Source organism: Pempheris klunzingeri, chromosome 8 (assembly GCF_042242105.1).
Source record: "Pempheris klunzingeri isolate RE-2024b chromosome 8, fPemKlu1.hap1, whole genome shotgun sequence".
Classification (NCBI taxonomy): domain Eukaryota; kingdom Metazoa; phylum Chordata; class Actinopteri; order Acropomatiformes; family Pempheridae; genus Pempheris; species Pempheris klunzingeri.
This window is the reverse complement of record NC_092019.1, coordinates 25,196,947-25,223,312: the sequence shown is the minus strand read 5'-3', so window position 1 is coordinate 25,223,312 and position 26,366 is coordinate 25,196,947. Positions and strand designations below refer to the sequence as shown.

At 42.0% G+C, this 26,366-nt stretch overlaps 1 protein-coding gene across 2 annotated transcripts in view; it reads left to right on the top strand.

Moving 5' to 3' along the window:
- The first annotated feature begins 1,905 nt into the window (after positions 1–1,905).
- The window catches only part of sema6cb (semaphorin 6Cb), a 60,617-nt gene continuing 36,156 nt past the window's right edge, over positions 1,906–26,366 (top strand). For both annotated transcript variants that reach the window (XM_070834818.1, XM_070834816.1), the window contains exons 1-12: positions 1,906–2,105; positions 6,141–6,255; positions 7,554–7,611; positions 11,688–11,744; positions 12,164–12,265; positions 18,778–18,868; positions 20,009–20,131; positions 21,098–21,186; positions 21,435–21,652; positions 23,203–23,334; positions 23,611–23,766; positions 26,106–26,282. In XM_070834818.1, coding sequence (XP_070690919.1) covers positions 1,964–2,105; positions 6,141–6,255; positions 7,554–7,611; positions 11,688–11,744; positions 12,164–12,265; positions 18,778–18,868; positions 20,009–20,131; positions 21,098–21,186; positions 21,435–21,652; positions 23,203–23,334; positions 23,611–23,766; positions 26,106–26,282 — 1,460 coding nt within the window. In that variant the 5' untranslated portion in view covers positions 1,906–1,963. The remainder of the gene's footprint in view (positions 2,106–6,140; positions 6,256–7,553; positions 7,612–11,687; positions 11,745–12,163; positions 12,266–18,777; positions 18,869–20,008; positions 20,132–21,097; positions 21,187–21,434; positions 21,653–23,202; positions 23,335–23,610; positions 23,767–26,105; positions 26,283–26,366) is intronic.

The window sequence follows — 26,366 nt, the reverse complement described above, 5'->3', positions numbered from 1 at the left end:
ACCCCCTCGGAGGACACACTGGCCTAAATAAGTTGGTTGTGAGCACAGGTAATGGCAGATTGTATCGACAAATCTGTCTGCCATCCATCTGTCACTGTCTCTTCACTCATGTTAAAAAGATGTGGAAAATCAACATTTGTGCACAGTCTCAGCGTTGCACACAACCACCAGAGCTGCTGTTATTCCCACATGGGCTCGATGCCTGCTTTTATGGAAAACTTTTCAGGGGAGCCATTCTCAGGACTCATTTGTCAAACAAGTTATTGTTATTGTAAGAACTCATGATCTGTGACTTTGAATTCATGCAGGTGAAGTTTGCAGCATCTTTTTCTGATGGGGGATTTTTGTTCTGTGAGATCACTTGTCAAAAATGGCAAATGGTGATGTAACATCTTTATCTTCATAGTAACAGCAATCTAAATTTTTTGTCTCAAACTTGTTTGTCACCACTAGGGCGCATGGCCTTTGTTTAGCTACCGCATTGCATTGGTATCGAGAACAAGTGCAGTAAATATAATAACTATTATAACACATTATCATTTTTCTTTCATGGTTGCCAAGAAGAAGCAATTGTTTCCAGCCTTTTTTGTTAAGCAGGATAACTCAAACATGCAAACTGATTTTGATAAAAAAAATTGGCGGAAAGTGTGACCTTGGCATAAAAAAGGTGATTCGATTTTGGTGTTCAGCCAGACGGGGATTTTTTTAAAAGTATTCCTCACCCATAAATTACTGCGTTTCCATATCTGCAACAAAGTACACACAGTGCAGACATATTATTATATTTTAATAACAATATTAAAATAACCAATTTAAATTGACGGAATATATGATCTCTGAGTGGTGAAGTAATGAAAAGACTAAAGAGGCGCTATACAAATAACATCCCATTTACCATTCAAAAGTGCTTAAACACTAATGTTGCATTCACCCATTCACGCATCGTTCATACACTGAAGGCAGGTTGACAATCTGCCATCAGAAGGAAGCTCATCATTCACACACAACAGACACACACAGCTTCGGGAACAGTTTGGGGTTCAGGGTCTTCTGATTGGTGGACAGCCTGCTCTACCTCTGAGCCCCAGCCACCCCGCCGAATGGATTCAAGCTGTAATTTTATTGTAATTTTTTTACTTTTTTATATTTTTCTCTTCTTTCTTATACTTTGCTATTCATACTTTGCAAGTAATTTATTTGTCTGTACTGAGTGAGAGGCCAGATAATGCTTACAGTTTTGTACACAAAAAGGCTTCAAATAACCAGTGGATTCAAACCCCAGACCTCCATGCAGTTGTTTTTTTTTTTTTAAAGATGCTGTTGAAGTATGCACATACAGACCTTTAACTGGACTACTTAATGCTACCATCAGGACCGGGTGCCAACACGGATGGAGTAGGGCGCTCTCCTCAGTGTGGGCGAAGGCTTAATTGTGCTAAGTCACCTGTGAAAGACATTGGTTGGCAGTAAATGAGGCAGTTGTCCCGGTGGCCCAGACCCCAGCATCGTGCCCCGTGTCCTCGCTACTTCCCTCTCAGTATCTGCTTCTCTCTCTGCCTTCATATACCTCTTAAATGTGTGTATACTCTTGCTTCTCGCCAGTTCAGGGGACACTCCGTCACATCGCCGCATTGACATAAGGCAGTGCATGCTAATAAGAGCTTAGGTGCCACCTTTAGATATTACTGCTGTCATTGTTCAGTCACACAATAGTTGCAATATTTTTTTTACCATGATTTAAAATGATCTTGATATTCTAACCCAAAACAACGTAAGGGTTAGGATGTAATATAATCAAACTTCTATTAGCTCTAGCAGTATGTCTTCACTCCGTGATTGTTAAGGCAGAGGTGGCTCATATATGCTAACTGTCCTAACCCTAATATCATTGTGTCTCATTGTAGGTGGGAGGCAAATCTGCTGCGTGCCATGTGTTTCTGGTGAGGTCTCATCTTCTGCCAAAATGAGGCTGACCCATGGCTCGCCTCGACCCGTCCTGCCAGCAATCCTGGCTCTTACCTTAGCTGCCTTCTTACCTCAGCTGTCCTCAGGAGTCACGCCGTTCCCCCAAGACCTGGAACCAATCAGCATTGTGGGCAGAGAATGTAAGTTCAAAATCCATTGTGTTGCCATGGTGATCCTTGTTGCAGGAGTAGATGTAAAAGTAAAGCCAGGGTCACAAAGGTATTCTATCTCCACTGGGCAACACAGCATAGAGACATGGATGTGTTTAAGGGCATGTTCTCAGCCAGCAAATTTGCAGAGGTTTATTGGGCTGCTGGAATATTTATTCCAGCAGTTTTATTTGTATAGTGTGAAAAAGGCCATGTCAGCCAAGGAAGCAATACCAGCAACATGCATGGAAACACCTTTCTCAGTCCAAGCTGAGGTGCATTTTGTAAGAAGTGAAGGTCTAATCCTAAACTATACTTACTTACAAAAAATGGTTTAGAGATATTATTGCCGGCTGTAACTGTCAGCATCTGGATCATTTTTAGTTACACCTAACCCTGTAAAGACAAAAGACACAGCAAACATTTACTTTGGTTTGGACCAAAGACAACAAACTGTATGTGGCCGGGCTATATTGATGAAATCAGTATCACAATATTAGAAACTATCCAACAAATGATTTACCTGTACATCCATATGATTTTATGTTTGCACCTGTTGTTTTGTTTGAGACAGTGTGAACACACAGCAGAGCTAAAATGGCAACAATTGATCTTTTTATTTACTTAAAATGTCTATGCACCACGATGAGGTAAATATCAGCTAAATAACAAAACATTTTCACCTCATGTAAAACAAAATCATCAATAACGAATTTTGTTGCATTATTGTTATATAAAATTCTTATGTCAAAATGAACAACAATCACAATACAATTACAATGACAATCCAGAACGGTTAAGAATGAACTCAGTCTTACATGTGACTGCAATTGAAGAAAGTGAAACAGAGTTCAGCTCCAGCCGTTAGAATAAGATTTTGACTGCTGAGGATCTTGGACATCTGTGACACTCTTAAGACACTGCTGCTTCGGACCACCCTGGGGACCCATCAGTGGCACAGAGTCACTGGGGAGATCCACAGAACAGGTCCTGGCTGCTAAATGTAATGGCCCATAATTGATTTAAGAGGTGGCTGAGACCGTGGCCCGCACACTGTAATTGATCTATGTGGAAGAGAGTAACGCAACCATTAGCAGAAATAGCTGCGCTAATAGCGCTATATGTGGAGCTCCATCCCAGGTGTAATGACAGCAATTTGTCACCTCTGGTTCCAGCAGGTGACAATGTGGCACAAGGTCCCTCACAACTCAGAGATGTTCATTATGAATTGTACTACTTCATCAGGGCTGAAGTCTATGAAATCATACCTGAGTCACTTCTCCTTTTGGAAAGTAGGCAGACAACTTCTTTGTCTTTTTTGTGACAGACCGTTTGCTTTGTCGGTTCAGCCAATGTATGCTTTGGGAGGCTTGTAAAGATTATATTGGAGCTGATCATAGATGAAGCTGCTCTCATATTTGACCTTACATGTTAGGTATTGACTTTTCCCCCCAGAATTCAGATACTAGCAGGATGCATACGCTCCATGTTTTGATTATTGGTGTCCGAGTGGTGTGGAGGACAAAGTTATTGAAGTTTTTGACACAACCCAACATGAACTTGTGATTTAGACCATCTTAGGACACTGACACCACCACTGATGACATTCTCATGAATTTCCACTCATCCCTTCTTCTGAGAGGTCTGTGACACATGATGTTTCATTTCATCTACTCATGGTGAATTAATTCCATTTTTTAACCATGCCATATTAAGTATATGAAAATTGTATACAGTTTTCCCTTTTACAGACTAGTTACAGTTTATGTCATGTGTATGTTAATTAGTATATTGCTCGAACCTTAACACAAACGCAAGAGGCTGTATTGTCATAGGTTTTTTGCAAGAAGCATTCGTGATATAATGAAGCAATACAGTAAGAATAATACATCCATCAGTTTTACTGCATATGAAATGCCAGAATACATTACAATGGTTTGAAATACTATTTGAAACAAATGTACACCTTTCGAAAGTTACCTTTTCATCTGGAGCATTGCAAGATGAACACTGATATGGCGATTCACTGCTTAATATGCCCATCACAGTTTTCTAGAGCCCAATGTGATGTCATCAAATGTCTAGTCTAATTAAAGATGAATTAATCATTATCATTTGCATGTTAAAAATCTGTCCATCGAGCAATCAAATAGTCAACTAATATTTGCAGATTTTTTCAAAGTGATCAAAGTATGACAAAGGATAAGTTGATTACAACTTTTGGCTGGAACATCTATCCAGGATGCACCTGGTGTCAACGCAGTGGTCTGTGCAGTGCCAGTGTCAGACTGAAGCCCAAAGATGTAGGATTCTTGTTAGATTCAGTCTTTGGCCAGCAGCGTACCTGTGACTCTACAGGCAGTGATCTTAAGTAACTCACTGCACTGTAACCTGCTCCTGGATTTTGCCCTGAGCGGTGCCCCAGCTCCTCCCCAAACTTTAGAGGATGTGAAAGTGCTGAAGAGTAATTAGAAATCCTCATTTGCCAGGGGGAGGATAGCGGGGCGGGCCATTGAGCCACTGGGAGTCTCTTCACTTGACAGCACAGCAAGGTCCAGAGCTCAGCCAGACATTAGGCGTTTAAATCTTAAAACAGTCAATTCAAGACCAGCGGCTAGGGGCGCGTACAGCTCCCTGTAGAGAGACTAATTTCAGATTGTGGTGTATTTCTAGCGGGGTTTCCAATTCAACAGCAGCCCAGGTCAGATGGGAGGCTGGAGGGCACTTAATGCAGTTCTTCACAGATCCAGAGCTCAATGGCCCTGAGCTGAATCTTTGCTCGCCTTAAAAAAAAAAACTGAAAAAGGAAACAGCAGGGGAAGTCTCTGTGATGTGGAAGACAGCCTGGTGTCAGTATTGAACAGGCCAATTTCATTTCTGCCTGGAGAGCATCTTTTTTTTTTTATTGGAACATTTGCAGCGCACGTCCATCTACTGACTGGCTGTCATTCTGTTATTCGAGGCCATCTCCCATTGTTTAAATTAATATTTCCTTGTAGTGAGTTAAAAAAGGGAAAGACGGAACTAAGATGCAGCATTGGAAGAAGGAAAAATGAAAATCAGCCATAGCGCAGCATAGAGTTGATAAATCACTCTCCCTTTGCAGCACATCCCTCACTTCCTCTTATTTCACTTCACTTTTTGCATTGCTGTACACACACACATTTTTTATTACTTGAATGTACCTGATTCCATTGTATCATACATACTATGTAATGAATGTATACTGCTTGCGGTAGCCATTAGTCATTATTTTTTTAACCATGTACTGTTATTTGTAATAGACATATTTCTGGGTGGTTTGTCCAGGTAAAATAATTTAAATTGTATTGATGACAACACAAAGTTTAACTTTTGTGACCTCTGGAACATAGAAGCACTATTTAAATGCAGGTTGACTAGATAGATTTTCTGTTGAGATGGTTTTGATTTGGTCCCTTGTCCTCACTTGGCACCTTCCCCAGACGGTTCTTTAAAGAAATGTTTACCTGGAGCCATTTATTTAAATCAGACTGACTTCTGTGACACAACCAGCTAATTTGCAACTGTGGATGCTATTTTTCCCCTCTTATCCACCTCCACAAGTGCACATTAGCATACAGTGTATGCTCTGGATTTTCAACACAATAGGCCAAATTGTAACCTTGGTTTAGTGTTCCTTAAATTGCCAAAGTGTAATGTTTTTCTAAGCTGCCAGTTTGGGATGAATGTTGAGCTTCTGTAATTTTACAGATGTTAAACAGACAAGCAATTGAGTGTAAAAAACTGACGTATGACAACCAAGAATGAACTATTTGTTTAAAAAGTAAGGCCTTTGTGGTAAACAGTTTGCTAATAAAATATTGGATGTTTCTCATTGAACTATGGTGGAGTTTGAGTTGAGTTGACTTTCTCTTATAGGTTTGAGAAGAAATGTTATACAAGACCTCAAAGGGATGTAATGTGTTGATCTCATGTTTTCGAACCTGCTGAGAAGGTATTACCTGGTGTTTCATGATCTTTTCCTCCATCTCTTTACCCATGCAGCCTCCTACCTCTACCCCAGCTTCCAGGGACTTGTGTCGGACAATGACACCGTTCGCCTGGGCCTGGACTTCCAGAGGATGCTGAGGATCAACCATATGCTCTACATCGCTGCTCGGTCAGTCATCATCACCCATCTGCTTCATCTACTACTTTAACATTGGAAATAATCGTTTTCTTTTAATTACATTTTTTTTCTTGTTGTACTTTCTTCTTGTTGAGATTTTAGTCAGCAAACACGAAACCTACCCACATTTGGCACTTTGTGGATGTACATGTTTGACCCTGTCTGTGTGGCAGCCATTGGTGATGGTCGATAGCATGGTCCATCGGCCCAACCCTACTGAGTTCTTACGTAGCTTCATCACCAGCCAAAAACCCTTGAGTGCCCATCCCAGTATATTAAACAATGGAGTTAGTTGTTGTTATGCCTTCAGTGTATAACCAGTAAAGTCGGTTAAGTACAAAGTCAATTGAGTTGCTGTTGAGACATGAGAGAGTTAAAAATGGACAGTGTGCAATGGCATAAGCGGGGAGATAAAAAGTACTTAGCAAAAGACAACAGAATATCAATAGTAAAGAATCTTTAAAAAAAAAGACATCTGGATACCAAAAGAAATAAGAGGAGCAGAATGTGATTTTATGAAAAAAAAGTGGAAGCATGTTAGTTATTTTACTGAGAAACCTTTATATGTATGACAGGCCTTTGAAGGCAGAGAGAGTTTTGGTACAATTCCAGAGTAATTTATAGAGCTCATGTATAAATCTAAAAGAGAAGGCTCAACAATAAATTCTGGCTTTTCTGAAAAAGTTTTTATTTCATTCTTTTTTTTTTATTGCTGGCCAGATTAGTGATCAGACTTCAGAGTATCCAACCTTGTATTATAGTGTAAGGCAGCACCACCACACCAAACTGATTTCATGGTTCCAGTTTTTTTTCTAGTGCATCTATCAGCCTAATTGCACATTGCTCTCCTCTCAATCAAGATGTCGTAGGTTAATTATCTAAAAACTACAAGGTAGCATCTCTCCTACTTATTTTCACTGGACAAAATAAATTCTGCTGCAGTTTTTTGGCTCTGTCTAAAGTGCTCTCATAGCCAAGAGCTCCATTCAAAAAGGTGTGGAGATTCTTAATGTACCTAAGTGGTCCACAGCTGCGTACAACAAAGTGCATGCCTCACTTCACAAAGTGATTCATATTGGTTGTGTCGATAGTTAGGGAACTTTCGAGCTGGATTGGTTTTGTGAGGTTATGAAGTTGAAAAGTCAATAAACGTTGGCTGTTAATCCACCTTCCACCCTCTGTTGTTGAACAGGTTTTCATGCAATAGTTGGATCAGAGGGTTGTAGAGCTTTGCTCTTTAAAAGCATGTGGAGATGGCCCCACTAATGGTGTGTCTCTATCTCTTACAGGGACCATGTGTTTGCCGTCAATCTCGCCACTTCATCTGAGCAGATAATCCCACAGCAGGTAGGAAAGTCTGTCAACAGTCATGACTGAAAATGTTCTGGTGCTCACTATTGCCATTCAGTCACCAGTCAATGGGGAATATTTGGGTCCACTATTTAACCTTTCTTGATACATGTATTTGAACCACTATCCATGTATTTACTCAGCATTATAAAAGTAGAGTAGTAGTGAAGTGAAACCATGAAAAAGTCACATGGTTCAATTCTTACTGCAAGACTTTTGGGATCCTTCAGATTCAATGCTATTAATCTGTGTGTAACCAGAGGTGGTTTTGAATGACCCAGCCTTACTTGACATTTTTCTGTGATCGATGTTGAAATGTGCTTAAGGATTCTGTGGTCATTAAATATACAATATGAGAAAACAAGTCTTCACATAACAGAACATGGGGTTTTCCTTGTCAGTAGTGGTATCCTGGTTGATATACAGACCTAAACCTGCTCTAAAGAAGGGTTTAATGCAAGTCTGTTCTTGTTTTTCTGAACCACACTGCGTGCTTTTGTAAAATTCTCTTGTAATGTTTGTATCTCATTATTTTCCATTCTACCCTTCACCTGCCTTTTCATTCAAGTATTAAGCAATCTCTCTTCAGACATATATCCAATACAAGTGCAGCAGGGCTCTTGTGGCTTTTGAAGTGCCATGCTCCCTCCTATCTGAATCTCATTTGTCAAACGTGATTGCACTTAAATAGAATCCCTCCGAGGCCTGAACTTTTTGTTTGCTTGTATTTAGATTAGTGCTAAACACAGATATTCATTCTGATAAGGCCACCACTCCATGTCAAGGATATCAGAAGTATTGATTTGGGTGCGAAAGGAAATGGGAACTTCTGAGCACTACAGTGTTAGTCCATCTTTTTTCAATTATATGAGAACATGTGAATGTATGTATGTGATGCATGTTTTAGCTATTCACCCAAACCTCTCCCGCCTCCAATGTGACAGTGGGAAAAACTATTGATGACTGTACCCATATTCTGCTGTCAGATTCTCACGCCCGTATTCCTGCTATCCATCTAAGCTTGCTCATTAGTCTGACAGACTCATATCACAAGAAAATGGTGGGTCTTCTTCATCACAGCTCCATTCCTCCACTCTGGTTCATTTTTAAACTAGCTCCTCATATATCACACCAGGCACTCATTCACATTTTCTCTTTCACTGATCTCCCCGGGCATGGGTGGTCATAAGTAATTATTAGTAAACCAAATCGAGCATGGACAAGGCAAGAACCATTACCATAATGCTGACTCCGACTGAATCATGTCAGATCTTCACAAAGTCATGCCAGCGAAGTTCCATGCACGAACCTGGAAGGAGGAGTGCTGCCTGTAAAATCAGATACGACAAGGACTACGTCATTCTGACTGAGCTTTTGACGGCAATATGTTGTGATTATCTTGTCTTCTTCTCCCAGCCCTTTAAGGAAAAAGTTTACATCTTTCTATATTTTTCTTATTGTTAACGAATCTCTTAAAGACCAAAACCAAAGAGAACTTGATCCTAATAGCAACATGTCCTGTCATTACCATTATCACAACCACAGTAGGATAGTTTTTCCCATTACATTGCACTGGTGATGTAAAAACTCATTCATATTTATCAATATCCATTCATCCATTATCTATACCGCTTATCCGTCAGGGTCGCGGGGGAGCTGGAGCCAATCCCAGCTGACTTTGGGCAAGAGACGGGGTACTCCCTGGACTGGTCACCAGCCAATCACAGGGCCTCATACAGAGACAGACAAACACTCGCACTCACACCTGCGGGCAATTTAGAGTCACCAATTAACCTCACCTGCATGTCTTTGGATTGTTGGAGGAAGCCGGAGCACCCGGAGAAAACCACACAGAAAGACCCCAGGTTCAAACCTGGATTCAAACTTTGAACCTTCTTGCTGTGAGGCAACAGTGCTAACCCCCCATATTTATCAATATGCTACTGAAAATAGTCCTGAAGAAATGCAGCATTAATTCCGGTTTAGATAAAAAAGGACAGTGCCCAGCTGTTTCAGGAAATTACTTAGCCTTTTTAAAAACGTGAAACTATGTCTTTAAGACCTATTTCAAAAGAGGTTTATCTCCAGAAAGAACCAATTGGCTTGGGGCTGAGTACCTCAGAAACGATAAGGAAGTCAGAAAATATTAAGAGAATGATTAACACCTTGTTGGTTTTGACCTTTCCGAGGGATTTTTTTTATAAGAAAATTGTAGAATAATGGCAGCCTTATCCTTTAATCTTTTCATCTTGCTGTATGCAGTGGAAATGAACCAGTGCTGGTTTAATGCGTTCCAAGGTGTGAAGCTAGAAGCCCTCCTCAGTCATAATGTCTGTATGTCTCTTCTTCAAATTCTAACACTCCTGTTCATCCACCACTCAGATTGCATTCACCTGTTCCAAGTGGCCTCTGTTTTGACTGAAAAGCTAACTCTTAAAATGGAAAACAAGAACTGACAACAAGAGAACAAGGGGTTTATGGGACAAATGTTGTTTCAGAGACTTGCAGACCTCTTGGCTCCAATAAGGTATCAAAATGTGTTAAACTGCAGGGTGACTCACCCAGGGTGAGGTTGTAGTTGAGAACACTGAGTCGCATTTAAGACCAAAACATAAAAAAAATAAAAGAAGAAATGTCTCCAGCAATGTGTAATACCTTTTAGCATCAAAGACGTAGGACATTCCTTTTTTTGAGACCACATTTTTTACTTCCGTTCTCGCTTTCGTTTGATGAGGACATAAGGACATACTTAGAGATAAACAAGTTTTAAAGTATTTATACAGAGAAGTAATTAAATATGTCGGTGTCAGTATCAGAGAAACAATTTTAAAAAGTATATGTCTAAATGTTTACATGTTTATACAAATACAGACCATTTACCATTGTTAGGGGCGGCTGTGGCTCAGAGGTAGAGCGGGACGTCCATCAATTGGAAGGTCACTGGTTCGACCCCCGGCTCCTGTGAGTCAGCATGTCAAAGTGTCCTTGGCCAAGACACTGAACCCCAACCTGCTCCTGAAGGAGCTTCAGTGTGTGAATGTGTGTGAAAGAACAGTCTCCTTTAACTTAGACTCCTCCTGAATGAATGATGTGTGAATGGGTGAATGAGAACGTGATGTAAAAACGCTTTGAGTAGTTGAAATGACTAGAAAGGTTCCATACAATTACATACCATACAGACCACGTGAGAGAGTAGGTCTGAAGGAAAGTGTGTAGTATAACTGTAACAGGAGAAAGTCAACATTCAAAAGGGGCCGAAATTTAAACCTGTTTGAGTCACAACTACCAACCATTAAAACTTTGTCTGATATATCACAGCAGAGGCTTGAGCCTTGAGCTCAGACCACAGGTAAATAGACCAAGAGCAGATCTGAGCCATGCTGCACTGCTACAGCTTGGAGAGGCCATCCTATAATACCCAAGATATGTCACTCAGTGAGACATCAAGCTCCTGTCTGCTCAAATACTGTTCGAAGCTGTTGACAAAAGAACCTTCAGAATGACTTGGAGCTGAAACAGAAGTGTACACAACCGCCAGCAATCCTCAGTGGTATTTCTGAGCTCAGGGGAAATCTGGATTTGTAAGGTATCCGACAGTGGAGGGGAACACATTAAACCTTCAACTGGCTGAGCTTGTTAACATGTTGATGAATCCTACCTGGACGACTAGCGCTGATACAGGAAGTGTGTGAGGACTGAGGGCAGGGCTTTAGGCTAATATGTTAACTGGGGCTGCTCCTCACAATCGACAGTGAAGTGAAGCAAACATCTTTTGCAGACTCCCCTGTGTGCCTTCACACAGATCCAGACTTATGTTGCACAGTGATTTTTTTTTTTTTTTATCACCACGGAACCACAATGTTTAACTGCCCACTGACAAGATGAGCAGGCCGTTGCAGGCATTTCTGATATTTTCCCCTGTTTGTTTTTCTTCACAACAGTTTATGAAATTAATGAGATTTTCATCACAGCTGTCTTGTAATAGCACTTGAACGATTGGGAACAACAAAAGCTGGGATGGTGAGAAACAGCTTGTCTTTGAGCTGACAGTTGGCTGTCTTCTCATTTTTCAGAAACTGACTTGGAAGACGAAGGATGTAGAGAAGTGCACTGTGAGAGGGAAAAACAGCGTGAGTATTATCTTCCAGACACATCTTCATCTCTCTGTGTTTTTTTATTTCTCACTCTTTTCTCTCCCTTTCTTTGTCTCTGCCTTCTTTTCCTGCACAGTGAAGTTTTCTAATAAGCAAAGGTGTTCAGGTAGCTTTTCAGAATCAGTAGCACATCCATCAGGAGTCGGTGGACTGGGGCTTTCGGCACAGCATTTTCCTCCCCAGCGCTGCGCTGAAACCATAAGAATCAGCCTGGGGGATTACAGTAATGAATGTAAAACCGAGAGACGCGTGTGTGTGTGTGTGTGTGTGTCGGTAAAATGCTCGGTCTACCTGCTGCAAATCCTGCTTTCATTCTGTCGATGGCGTGCAAGGAGCCAACATGGACCTGGTCCCTAATGTACGACAACATCAAGCTGTTTTATTCCTCCTGACAGGACGAATGTTACAACTATATCAAAGTGCTGGTGCCACGCAATGACGAGACGCTTTTCGCCTGCGGCACCAACGCCTTCAACCCCACCTGCCGTAACTATAAGGTAAGATACTGTACTGTGGCTCTGCTTCCTGGCTTCTATTACATATAGGAGATCATATTAAGCTGTTATGAGATGTGTTGGGTTCTGTCCTTGTGTGCTGTTTCACTTGTACCCTGTTATTTAAATTGCTAATGGAAATGACAAACTGCAAACTAAACCCGTATCACATTAGCGCCTGGGTGGCGTTTGTAAAAGTGTCATTATCAGTGATATCATGTCTTAAACACACACACACATAAACCTGTGTCAGACTGGCACAGAACAGATGTTTCATACATCAGTGAACAAAGCGAAATGCTGTATGAAGTCAGTTTTACACGTATATATCACAATACATGCAATCTCATAACAAAAATCTGATATAATAACTAATATTCCAGTTTATAGAGGATGATCTTGTTTAATGAAAAAATATGCTGGATATTTTACAGTTGATAAACGGTACAGTAAACAGTAACGGCATAATATATACGAATGGTCATTGCAAGATTGTATTCATTATTATGAATAACTATAATTAAAGTAGGGGCAGCACGGCGGTGCACTGTTGTGCCAGCAGGTTTGCGGTTTGAACCTCGGACCTTTCTGTGTGGAGCTCAAATGTTCTCCTCGTGCTCGTGTAGGTTTTCACCAGGTACTCCGGCTTCCTCCCACAGTCCAAAGACATGCAGGTCAAGTTAATTGGTGACTCTAAATTACCCGTAGGTGTGAGTGTGAGTGTGAAAGGTTGCCCTGTGATTGACTGACAACCAGTCCAGGGTGTACCCCGCCTCTCGCCCAATGTCAGGGATTGGCTCCAACCCCCCTGCTTCCCTTAAGGAGAAGTGGGCTAGACAATGGATGGATAAATAAAGTACAATAGCTCAAATGTATAACATGAATTAAAGAATATTAACAGACAAAAAATGAACAGGAAAAGATGAAACTGCAAATTTAGTGCACTACCACTACTACTTCACTGCTACAGATCCAGTACACCTGTGACAGGCTACTAGAGCCCAAACAATAGATAAAATAATGTTAACACCTCTCAGAAAAGGACATCTGCTATGAAATAACACCTACACAAGCGCTGCTCCTAAGACGGTGGATACCATGTTGAATGCAGGATTTGTCAGCTCTAAAAGAAGTCTGGCAGCCAGCATTTCAGTTATGATACAACAAACAGCTGTGAGTTCAAACTGCAGACACACATGCGAAAATAACGGAAAATAATAACTGGAAAATGATTAAACGCATTAAACAGGACGTCTGAAAAACCCATTTGCAAATTGCAGACCCAAATCAAACCAATCAGACAGCAGCAGCAGATCTGTGCTGAATGTGGCTATATTTGTGTTTTGTGTGGTCGGGTGACTTCAAACGCTTGAAGTGCTGGTGGAATAGTATGTTGGCACAACAAGACGGACAGAGAGCAGTCTGTTGACAGAGCACACGATATGCTGATGGTGTCAATAATACAGCAGCTTCTTTCATATCTCTGAAACAAGAAAGCTGAAGGAGGAGACGAGATGATAGGAAGAAAGTGAGAAGTGGGAAGATGGGTGGGGGTGGGGGGGTGGGGGTGGGGTGGGTCAAGAGACAAATCCATGCCTCTCAGCTACACCTTGTCTCTGTGGTTATCCTTTCACTCCACTGAGAAATGACAGTGAAAACATGATGTTTTTAAAAAGGCACCATCACTTTAAGGACAATGCAAAATCAAAGCTCCTGCAGTTTGAGGTCTGTTAAACGCAACATGACGTTATGGTGGAGCCTCGGAGGTGACATCACAGGTTTGGACTGTGATTCACAGCAGGCCATTAGAGGAGGAGGGAGTACCGGTCCTACAGCACAGACTGTAAATCTAACAGTGTGGGAGACTGAAATAAGGAGCTCAATAACTCGAGACTTTACTTTTCACTGGGTTTTTTTCCCAGCGCACCGACCTATGAACTAACCCAGTGGTCTGTGTCAAGGAGTCAGGGTCACTACTACTGCCAGCAACAATTAGATTATGTTTCTAGCCCTCTTAATGCAAATGGAGGCAATTAAATGTATAAAAAATGAATACAGAAAAAACTACATGAATGAAATGAAATTACATTTAAAAACAACACCACAATGAATGAATGAGTATGCTGTGCAATGTGTGGTAAATGTTTGCCAAAGAAATAGCTAGATTTAATACAGAGCAGGACAGAGCCGCCAACATTACCCAAATCCTGCTGCTGTTCTACAGGTGTCACTTCTGAATGGGGCTTCTTCTAACTTTCTACTGAACCACATTATAATGTACTGCAGTTAATGGTATGCTGACTAGTGACACTAGACTACTACTGTAGATACCAAGCCCCATGTGCACCGTGCCACTTCATTTAGTGGAGAAATCCAAAGGTCAGTAGACCTAGTTATGACTGGGGGAGGGCTTTAGTTTAGGGGTTAGGGTCAGTTAAACCCTGGACAAAATACAGCATCTCACTAGACAGTATCTAAATACTTCCCAGGATTATACCATACTATTTAGAAAGTCAGAAAAAAAAAGGAGTATGTCCCAGTACTTAGTATGTCAAGTGCAGTATCCTAAAAATACCTCCTACTGCATCCAGTGACTATCCTGACCCACAATCCTCTGCGCGGCAGAAGATCCGCCGCATTGACTGAGCTGCTGAGAGGCAGATGATTGGACATAACAGGACTTCAACAGATATTTGAGCAAAAGAGTTCACAGCGCAGTGTTATGTAGAAATTGTATGTCCGACACATACTCGTTCCCACGTTGCAAAGGTAGCTGTAGTACATAATAAACGTAAAAAGAAAAAGTATGTGACTGAGAACGCAGGGTGTGTCTCAGGTGTCATAAAGACCTGCACAGTCTCATTTCTCACCTACAGAGTATGTCCAAAGGTTAATACGCGGGAGCAAGATTGATGTAAAATGTCTTCCTGTCACAGAATCCCTTTAGTAAAGAGCAGCTGATTTATACAAAACACATCCTCAAATTCTTTCTCTCTGCAACCCCCCAGCTGTGTCCCCCCTCCCCTCGTCTCCCCTCGGAAAAAAAGTACAAGAGATGACTATCCAGACAGCTGGGAAGACAGAGAGGAAGTGTAAATCATATCAAGGAATCTGTCTCTGGGTCTCCTCGAAGAATCTGTAGAGGACAAAGGGGGGATTGAGTGAGAGGCGTCGTCTGTGTACTGTGTGTGTGTGTGTGTGTGTGTGTGTGTGTGTGTGTGTGTGTGTGTGTGTGTGTGTGTGTGTGTGTGTGTGTGTGTGTGTGTGTGTGTGTGTGTGTGTGTGTGTGTGTGTGTGTGTGTGTGTGTGTGTGTGTGTGTGTGTGTGTGGTCAAAGACATGAATGAATGCTCAGCCATGAAGATGCAGCTTCACTGACCAGACTGCTGAGACAGCTGGTCTGTAGACAACCGAGAGGCTGTCTTCAACATGCGGTTGTGCTGCAACAAAACCTTGAAGCATCAAATCCTTCTGTCTTCATCTGCCCACTGGAGTAACGATCCTGCAGTCGTTTAATCCTCCGTTCTCTGTGACTTCCAAGGTCTACTTTTTTTTGTGATTAACAGACTTTCACTTTAGATCACGTCACTTTCTTTCTTGCTGATTTCTAATCAGATTTTAAACAGAATTGAGTTTTATTTGAAGAGTGATTAGAGACTGAATGGTACTCTTAATCATGTTTAGTCCTGTTTTTATGGTCGCAATCCTGCTGCTAATATTTCCTTTTTTCCATCAATCACTTGAAGTATTTGTTCGTTTCTGTATGACTTTGCTGACTCGTGGGCTCAGGATCACATTGCTGGAGGTTAGCTGCTGTTTTCTGGTTAGTTGCAGAATACAATTAGCCCCGTGTGAACCTTGTCAGTATTGGGGAAAAGAACTTGTTGCCCTTTTTGTACACATGTTGTCATAGAAAACAATCATCATGTGAAACTGCTCCTCCTGCTACCACTATACCGAAGTATTAACGACCCGTCCTCCTGTAGTGCGCCACCTTCACCCTCACCAATACCTACAAGCTCCCGAAAACTAACATATCCTCTAAAAAGAATTGATCTCCCTGCTCCAAACCTGCCAGCCCTCATTGGCACAGCCACCACTCGGAGAGCACTGACCACAGCACATGACCCCTGCCACCCCTCAACCCGTGCTTCACCCTCCTCCCTGCTGGCTGTAGATACAGCAAAAAAGCATACCATGGGAGGAGTCTTGTGCCCTCCGCTGTAAGGGCTTTAAATAACCTGGGCACACTGTAATAGACTTCTGTTGTAATACTCTTATTTGCTAATAAATGGGTCTTGACATGTTTGTGTCCAACTGGTCCCACTGAAAGTACTTCTAGGACCACTGTGGGTGAGCTCCCTGCTGTTTTAGGTCATTTGTCTTTCTTGCTTCTCCTCATGTTTCCTCTTCCTGTTATTAAAGTCCAGCCAAACTGGAAAATACATTGAAAGCACTTAGTCTTTGTCAGTCCCGTCAAATCTAACCAAAGCTGAATGAATGCTGGACTGGAGATAGATCCAATAAAAACACCACCTGAGCAAAATAAAGCAATTTATCACAACAACACAAACAAGAGACAAAGTCTGAGCAATAGATAGACTTGGAGCTTCGCAGAAGTGATATTTAGAGCAGAGCAGTTGTGTTGGATTGCATCAGGTTCTTTGTACAGATGTCTTGGGACACTTCTGTTGTGCAGTTTTGGATCACTTCTTTTCTCCTCCACTGGATGGTTTTATTGTCACGTATATACAGAGCAGCCATGAACCCACCAATCTCTTCAACTAGGTGGGAACTAAAACAAACAAATCTTCATTGGACTTGTGCCCCCTGTGAGAGACAGAAGAAACATGATGTATCTTGAACAAAACACCATGACTGAAACAAGCCCAGAAGCCCATATGTGCAGTTTTACCATTCATTCTTGTGACATCTCAGCTTCAGTTTGAACCAAGTGACAAACCAGCAACACTTACAACAGCTGGTTGGAGACTTTTGTTGTTGTTGTGCAAATTGTACAGCTGTCTGAGACACATTTTGAACCCAAACTCAGTTTTTACACCGAAAAAGGTTGTAAACTTTCTGAACTACAAAAAAGTTACATGCCTCTATTGTACCAGAATTGTCTTCAAACTAATTTACATCTGAAGTTTCTTGGCACAGTGGCTTACAACACTAAACCAACAGGACGAGACACATAAAACTAAATGATGCACAGCAAACATCACGTACCCAGTGCAAACCTGGATAGCAATAGTAATCATTCTTATTTCTTATAATGAACTGTATGAAAAGTCCATTAAAAGTCTTGCAGTTGCAGTGAAGGTAGTTGGAGGTCTTTCCCATAATAACAATAAAGTAGCAGCCAAGCCTCGTCTTAATGGACTGTTTATGTGGTTTGTGTGTCTCAGTCACCTTGTTGCCACGGAGGATGTTGAATCTGCTCTGCATGCATTTGGTCTCCACACACACACACACACACACACACACACACACACAGACACACACACACACAGACACAGACAAACAAACACACACAGGCACACAGACGAACACAGACACAGACACAGACATACAGACACACAGACACACACACACACACACACACACACACACACACACACACACACACACACACACACACACACACACACACACACAGACACAGACACAGACACAGACAAACACACACAGACACAGACACAGACAAACACACACAGACACAGACAAACACACACACACACACACACACACACACACACACACACACTCTCACACACACACTCTCACACACACACACAGACAAACACACACAGACACACACACACACACACACACACTCTCACACACACACACACACACACACACACAGACACAGACAAACACACACAGACACAGACACAGACAAACACACACAGGCACACAGACACAGACACAGACATACAGACACACAGACACAGACGAACACACAGGCACACAGACACAGACATACAGACACACAGACACAGACGAACACACAGACACAGACACAGACGAACACACACAGGCACACAGACACAGACAAACCCACACCACTGGGTTTTGCTTATTGTCTTACATGGGGTTTACAATCTTGTTAACAGCAGCTCAGAAAATAACAGCTAAATATCTGCAGCTGAGAGATAAAGTGTCCCCTCTGCACATGACAGCAGGACAGCAGAGTTCACACACCTTTTATGGATCCAGCCCGCAATACAGTAAATCACATAAAACGGATCTTTATGATGCGTGAGTTTCCTTTCATAATCACAGATTGATTTGGTATGCATCCCTTGCATTCAGCCACAAAGACATTGAGGTTTGTTGATCGATTTGTCAGTTGGAGCAACCTCGTGGGTTTACGAGTGTAAACAGTAAAGCTGCTCACTGCTGTTTGTGTCATAGTCCCAGTATCCCAGCATTTCTTTTGGGTCAGCTCTACGGTTCTGTAACTGGCCGTCTGAAGGATTCCTCTGTGCTGTGTCCTCTCTGACCTAGATGTCGACACTGGAGCAGGAAGGGGAGGAGGTGGTGGGACAGGCTCGATGTCCCTTCGAGTCTCGCCAGTCCAACGTCGGCCTTTTTGCGGGTGAGTAAAGGAGGGTGACCCAGTGGTTGTACAGATGGTCCCGTAATGGAAATGTCACAGGTTCAACCCCCACAGGTGTTGTTCTGTGTCATTAGTCCTCTCAAAGTGTCCTTTAAGTTCCAGCAATATTTAGTTTTCAGACTTCATTTTTATTTTGGCTTTTAAACGGGTGAAGCTTGAAGTAATGCACTCCAGTGTTCTGTTTTAATTAAACTGCTGTTTTAAGGAACCTTAAGTTCTCCCTGGTAGAACGTTTTCCATACCTGACTACATCTGCCAGTCCTACAAAGGCTAACCTGCCTTTAGAAGCTACAGACGCTATGGCAGCATGTTTTCACTCCTTAAAAACAAATGATTCATACATTTTGTGGAAGGTTTTCAAATGTTTTAAAATGCTACAGTTCTAGATTTTTGGATTTGTCTTCAGTCCTCAGTGAACATCAAGTCTGCACCAATTTCTGTCCATTTTACATTTCTCATCTTCTCTCCTCTCATGTGGTACTCCAGTTTAATGTCACTGAGAGTCTGTTTATAGATTATTGATTATTGCACAGAAATGAGTGGAAACCAGTGGTTGCCTGGAGTGGTAGAATAAAAACATGATCTTTCTAATCCACACAAGTATGATTTGAAACTAATTAACTGTACTGAATTAGATATGTAAGCGTGGTACAATTTGCTTTATATCAGACGTGTAGTCATTGAATACAAAATGCACAATAAAAGAAGAAAATGTCAAAAAATAGAGACAGACTAAACTACATGTTTACTACAACTTCACGAATCATCCCAGGGTTTAACCTGAATTTGCCCCTCAGTGGATGCTGATTGGTGGCTAACTGTCTTCACTAATCATAGCAGTGAAGAAAGCTGATACTTTGTGAACATGTAGGGGTCAAGTTTAGGGAGAAGTGAAGAGAGAGCCAGACCTGCACTCAGTCCTGCCAGGTTTCCACTGACATTTATGCAAAGTTCACACGGGGTGTTCATTAAAAGTGACACATCCTCCGACACATGTTATCATCTGCCTCCTTTTAAAGGGCAACAAAAGTCACCGGTGACCAAATTAGACAGAAGTGTGTTGTTGAAATTGTGATCCCTGACAATGTATCTCAATTACTTTCTTCCTGTGTTTCTCAGGTGGTGATTTCTACTCGGCCACCATGACAGACTTCTTGGCGAGCGATGCAGTGATTTACCGAAGTCTGGGAGAAAGTAGCCCTGTTCTGCGTACAGTCAAGTACGACTCCAAATGGCTGCGAGGTAAGCATTCAGCAAGTGTAACGTACGGCTCTGGTATGTATGAGGTCGTTGGTGTTGACATTGTATTTCTTTTATATGTCAATATCTCCGTGACTCGGGTTGGGGATCATCCTCTGAAAAATGCCAGGATTCGCTGAGCTCTGAGGATAACAAATCTCCCTTCAAATGATGTATCTCTCTTTGTCCCACTGTACAAAACATTCATTATTTTCTTGATTAATCTTTCTTCCCCATGCAAGAGTTATTTTTCTGGCCATACTAAGGATGGTGTAGGGTCTCATAATATTGTCAAAGGGGGCCCAGATCCTCAGGACTTGCTGTGTTGTCAGTATGTAGTTAAGTTCCCCTAATTTCAAAACCTACTGTACATAATCTATTTGATCCCTCTTGTGAAGACTATTGCTTCCAGCCGAGAAGAATAAGCCTTCTTGCAACGGAACCAGCAAATGTTTACATAAGTGTCATAATTGTTTCTGGGTAACAGCTCCAGTGTTCAGACATAGGCTACACCTGTTATTTTAGTAATGCTGGTTGTGTTGAATACAGATCTTAGTTAAATCTTTGGGTTTTCAGTATTTTAGGTAGTTATACCTTTAGCTGGACTTCATTCTGTATTCCGATTGCATAAAATGCTATCGAACTTCACCCCTATAATTGACTGCAATTCTGACTTCAGCTCAGTTATCAAGGTATTTTTATCAGCACTGAACCAGCACCAGCTCTGCTATTTCAATGCAATGAATGTTATCTCTGATTATAAATTTGTTTCTCCATATCTTGCTGTCCTTAATAATCAGATTTTTCATTTTACAACGCTCTCCCTGCATTTCTCTTGGACCCATTTTCCAAGTTGAGCATCTGTGTTTACCAGCTCCAGTCCCGGCTTGCTCACAATGCACTCATGTTGTAAATAAGGCATCACTGCCAGCGTGCCTGTCACATATCTTTTCTTCTTGTCTTGCACAGAGCCCCATTTCCTCCACGCTATTGAGTATGGGAACTATGTGTACTTTTTCTTCAGTGAGATAGCAGTGGAGTACACCACTCTTGGCAAGGTGAGGGACTCATTTCAGACCAGACACTCACCAGACTTGTGGTTTGTGGTTTCTATACTTCATTCCACTGTTTCTCTGTGGAATGAAGTCGAACAACATCATTTCCAATGCAAACCACATGCCTACAAGATTTTTAACTGCTGTTCAGTATTCCATGGTGGCTCTGCCTGAGATTGTGTCGTAAATGGTCTGATTTCTAAAGTAGAGTTGTCACCTCTAAGAGGTTTTCCCCTCCTGTTTCTCCGCAGGTGGTTTTCTCCAGAGTTGCACGTGTTTGTAAGAATGACAATGGCGGTTCACCGAGGGTGCTGGAACGTTACTGGACATCGTTCCTCAAAGCCCGGCTGAACTGCTCTGTACCAGGCGACTCCTTCTTCTACTTTGACGTTCTGCAGTCACTGACCAACGTGCTGCAGATTAACCACCGGCCGGCTGTGCTTGGCGTCTTCACCACACAGGCAAACAGGTTGGGATCATAGGTGTTGTTATTCCACTACCTCAGTCATTAGTGTTACATTGTTCGCAACTAATTTTCACCTCTTATTCTGTCACTCACCACTGTTTCTGCTGCATCTCCTGGAACATTGTTAAACTTAATTACCGTCAGGCTCTGAACCATCTTCACCATCTCAGTGAGGTGAAGACTGAAGAAGAGCTGCAGTCACTGTCACTGCCTTCACATCAGGCACTGAATAAAACGCTTCAGGTCGCATGAGCGAAACATTAGCCATTAAGTGACCAGTTGGTATCTATGTATGTGTGTATGGTTCTGTGAATTTTGAAGAACCACCAGGTCATGTCAGCTGTGGTGGGGGCATTTTCAAGCTAAAATGAGGTGTTATGGCACAAATACACAAATAGTTATGTCCTGTCTTCCAATTTCATATTACAGTAGTATTGCATGTTTAAATGTATGTATAAAACGTTGTGGTTTCTCTCTGGTCCGTCCCTTGACAGTAACACAAAAAGCCAGGGTTCTCTCTGCCTATGTAACTCAAACACCTCAACTGACACCTTTTTTTGAAAATTCTGACAAAAACACAAAGGGTTGTTTTTTTACGCCAAACTATTGTTCTGTTTTTTAGCAACTGCTTTGATGAGCTAGGTTTATGCCTGATGCAGTGTTCCCAGCACAGGGTGCATGTGCCAAAAATGTCCTAATCATGTTTCATGTGTCAGTGCTCCACCGGTTGTCATGGCGCGTGGTCATGCACCTCCAGATTTTAGTGACTCAGCACTCATTGCAGCAACGTGGCGCAATGAGTTCATGCAGTTATATTCCTAGTTCCTTCCAATATAACAGCCACTTATAAATGAAATAATAAAATTTAAATCCCAGCAGTGTGTATAACTTAAATCCCCATGGACACTTCATCCATCAAAATGGTGATTTTTCTCCACCTAAGCATCTGGCCCTCTAAAAGTGTGCGTACTAGGATGCTCACAACTGTTGCATTTCAGTAGTCATCATGTACTCTTCTAAGTAGTCAAATAGTGGATTAATTGCAGGTGATGTATGTTTTTTTTGTCAATTTGATCAATTCTCATCAAAAGGGTCCCAAATACACCCAGGCTAACTAATGTTGGTGAAATAGTCCTCACTTAGCTCTGAGGCTGTTTACAAATGAACCGCCGTCTGATTGGACTAAATCTGGTCTAAGCTGGAGATTCTGTTTTCTGCAGGGACAGTGGGAGTCTTTCTGTTATATACATATATATATATATATATATACCACCATGGCAGACAGAAATGAGACATTAAGTATCAATATTTCTTTTAAGTTAAACTACTGAAATACAGGAAATGACTTGATGACTGCCAATTAACTTGATCACCGTGCTGGCATTTACTTCGCCAGTACCAGCTGGTGGTTGACAGCATATTTAGAACTTATGAATCTTACAAATCACAGGATAAATGAAATAGTATTTTCAGGTTGTGCCAGACTTGGAAAGATGCTAACGTCCAGACCTTTTTCTTTGTAATGTTATCTTCCTTTGTGGCCCTCCTAACAGCATCACTGGCTCAGCAGTCTGTGCGTTCTACATGGATGACATAGAGAAGGCCTTCAATGGCAAATTCAAAGAGCAGAAGAACAGCGAGTCAGCGTGGACACCTGTTCCAGAGGAGCAGGTTCCAAAACCAAGGTAAGAGACACATCTTTAAATAGCGAACTGTCACTTTCCAATAACATGTTTTTCTGCCTCTGACAATTGAGCTTTTGCAGCTGCTGCTGTTATTGTTCTGCATAGACATGTTTGAACAAAAGAACAAGAAGTCACACAAGACACCTGTGTTCCCCTCCTGCTTGTCCCTAAAAACAAGCAGCTGCCACTGTTTTTACATCTGTGGTCGTGGAGCTGGAGCTGAATTCACTCCTAATGTTATTTTTGTTTGTTTGTTTGTTTGCTGCCGTGGTACAGGCCAGGATGCTGTGCCGGGGAGGGCTCAGCAGCTGCTTACAAGTCATCCACCACTTTCCCGGATGACACCCTGACTTTCATCAAGTCCTACCCACTCATGGACGAGTCCGTCCCCTCCGTCAACGACAGACCTTACTTCACCCGTACCACCAGCAGGTATGGCGTTAGTTCAACGGAAGGACAGATGGAAAAAATGGTGGAACAAACTTTATTCTCACCTCAGAGCATCCACGCACATCAAGGTCAACGAGCTGAGTTTGTTCCTATTAAAAGATACCTACAGAAATATGCAACAGAATATTAATCTGTGATCATTTTGATATTTTATTAATGGCTTAAGCAATCACAAAATAATAACCAGATTAACTGGCGATGAAATCAATCAATAGACATAGCCCTCATTGCCACTGTACATTCTGTACGCTGTGTTTCAATTATCAGTCAATCAAAATGCAGATACATTCTGCCGAATTTCTGCTGATCATCTCAAAAATTAATAGATTCTTTGTTTCAGCTCCAACAACATTTTGGAACTTAAATACCTCAGTGTAATTTATAATGACAAATCTGTTTTCCCAGATGTTACTGATGTAAACCACGCACCATCTTATACATCATAAATAATGAACAATACATGCAGACATCTTGTTCAAATGCGATCAAATGCTCTGTACTTCATTGAATCGAATTAAAAACATAACTAGTTGGACGTCAGTGTCAGTCAAGTTAGTTATAAAACAGGCCTTTAAGAGAAAATGCCAGGGCCTCTTTTTTTAATGGTTAGTATACAGGTATTATTTTCCTATTTTCAATAGCAACATAATGTACCGGGAGTGTTTTCACACTCGGGGCTAAGATTGTTATTGATGAGTGAACTCAGGTGGAGCACACAACCTTGTCCCTCATTAAAACCCATCGGATTTGTTCAACGGTCGATTTCAGCCCACATCAAAGACAAGTCGCACGGGGAGGGGGCTCTTCCTCGAGCGTTGACCCAGCCTGCAGCCACTCCTTTCCAGCTCATATTGAAGCAAAGAACTGTGTGTGTGTGTGTGTGTGTGTGTACACCATGTATTTCTATGGTGGTTTAAGGTTAGGTTTAGTAAATTAGTTGTTATGGTTAGGGTCAGGGTGAGGCTCCAGCTAACTATCAAAATTTAATGAAATGTCCTCTGAAGTGATGAAAGTGTGTGTGTGTGTGTGTGTGTGTGTGTGTGTGATGATGATCGGGTGAATTTGAATCACTGTGTCTCCCAAGTGTTTCGGACAGTACAGCATAAACCTCAGACATGGATTATACACACAGCAGATGCACATCACAGATTCAGCTGTAGACACACACACACACACACACACACAGTGTACATGAGTCTCCTCCATGCCTCCTGAAGCAGAGCCCGGCTGACAGCCAGCCAGACACTGCAGCGGCTCCACACTGGGGAAACATGTGCCGCTTCGCATCTGGCGCCAAAAACATCACATCTGCCTCGCCTCTCCCCAGAGAGGAGCTAGATAAATGAAATCTAACCAGAAGCGCATCACGCAATACTACAGAGCCATTGCGGAGACGTGCCAGTCAAGTCCATGTGGGTAAACACACCAGCCTCTGTGGGACCATCTGGGAGGGACTGAGGGAGAAGTGAGGGCACAGGAGCAGCCGCTGGTGTCCTTTTATAGAAGAATGTAGAAAGGGTGTCATGCCAAAAGAAATTACTGGGTTTATTAGATGAAGTTTGTTTGTCCAACTCCCTGAGCCAGAGAGGGGAAATTCAGGCAGATAAAATGAATGAGTAAAGTTTATCCCTCTGTCAACAACCGCTGGACTCAAGGTGCCCTTCAGCATGGCGCTTAATCCTCAACTGCTCCAGTGGAGTCAGCAGTAGACGACTGTGGTGATACTGGGCAGCTCCCATGTGTCACAGCGTGGAGCTGGATGCATATGAAGCAGGATGGTGCATGAAATAAAGCAACAGTTTACTAGACGTTGCCATAAATATAAGCTAGAAATATAGAACTGGGCCTCGAAAGCAGACAGCAGCGAGTTGAGGAAAGCAGCTAAATAACAGGAAGAATGGATCGATTGAACCGGTGTGGGTGGATGGATAGATGGGTAGATGAATTAACGGGATGAAGGGATTAAAGGATGTAGGCGACGGAGGAAAGGAATGGTGGGTTGGTAGATGAAGTGATTGATTGCACACTGAAGGATTATACAATGAGCTCAGTGTTCGCCCACCATGTGTTTTGTTTATCATGGGAAATCGACTTTGACAAAACAAAACAACAACGTTAAGATGCTAACCAGCACATTTGGTATTGTGAAGCTGTCACTTGACGCCAAACAGACATCACTTAGAGGATCTTCACTGTAGATGGTTGACTTAAGTCACGGTGTCTGATGATGATGATGATGATGCATCTTTTCCACCAATGCATCACTACGTTTACCATAGTTGATTTAATAGTAGTGGTGTTTTTCTTGATGTTTCATGCAGATTCAAGTTGACTCAGATAGCAGTGGACACGTCTGCAGGGCCGTACAAGAACTACACAGTTGTGTTTCTGGGCTCAGACAATGGCCATGTGCTGAAGATCCTGGCCAGCACCGAGGGAGCCAACGCGTCCTTCAACACCCAACTCCTTGAAGACATCGACGTCTACGACCCTAACAAGTCAGACTTCTTATTAAGTTGATATTTTTGGGCATCTGTTTTATTTTAAACCCTCCCATGTTTTTCCGTAATTGTAGGTCCTCT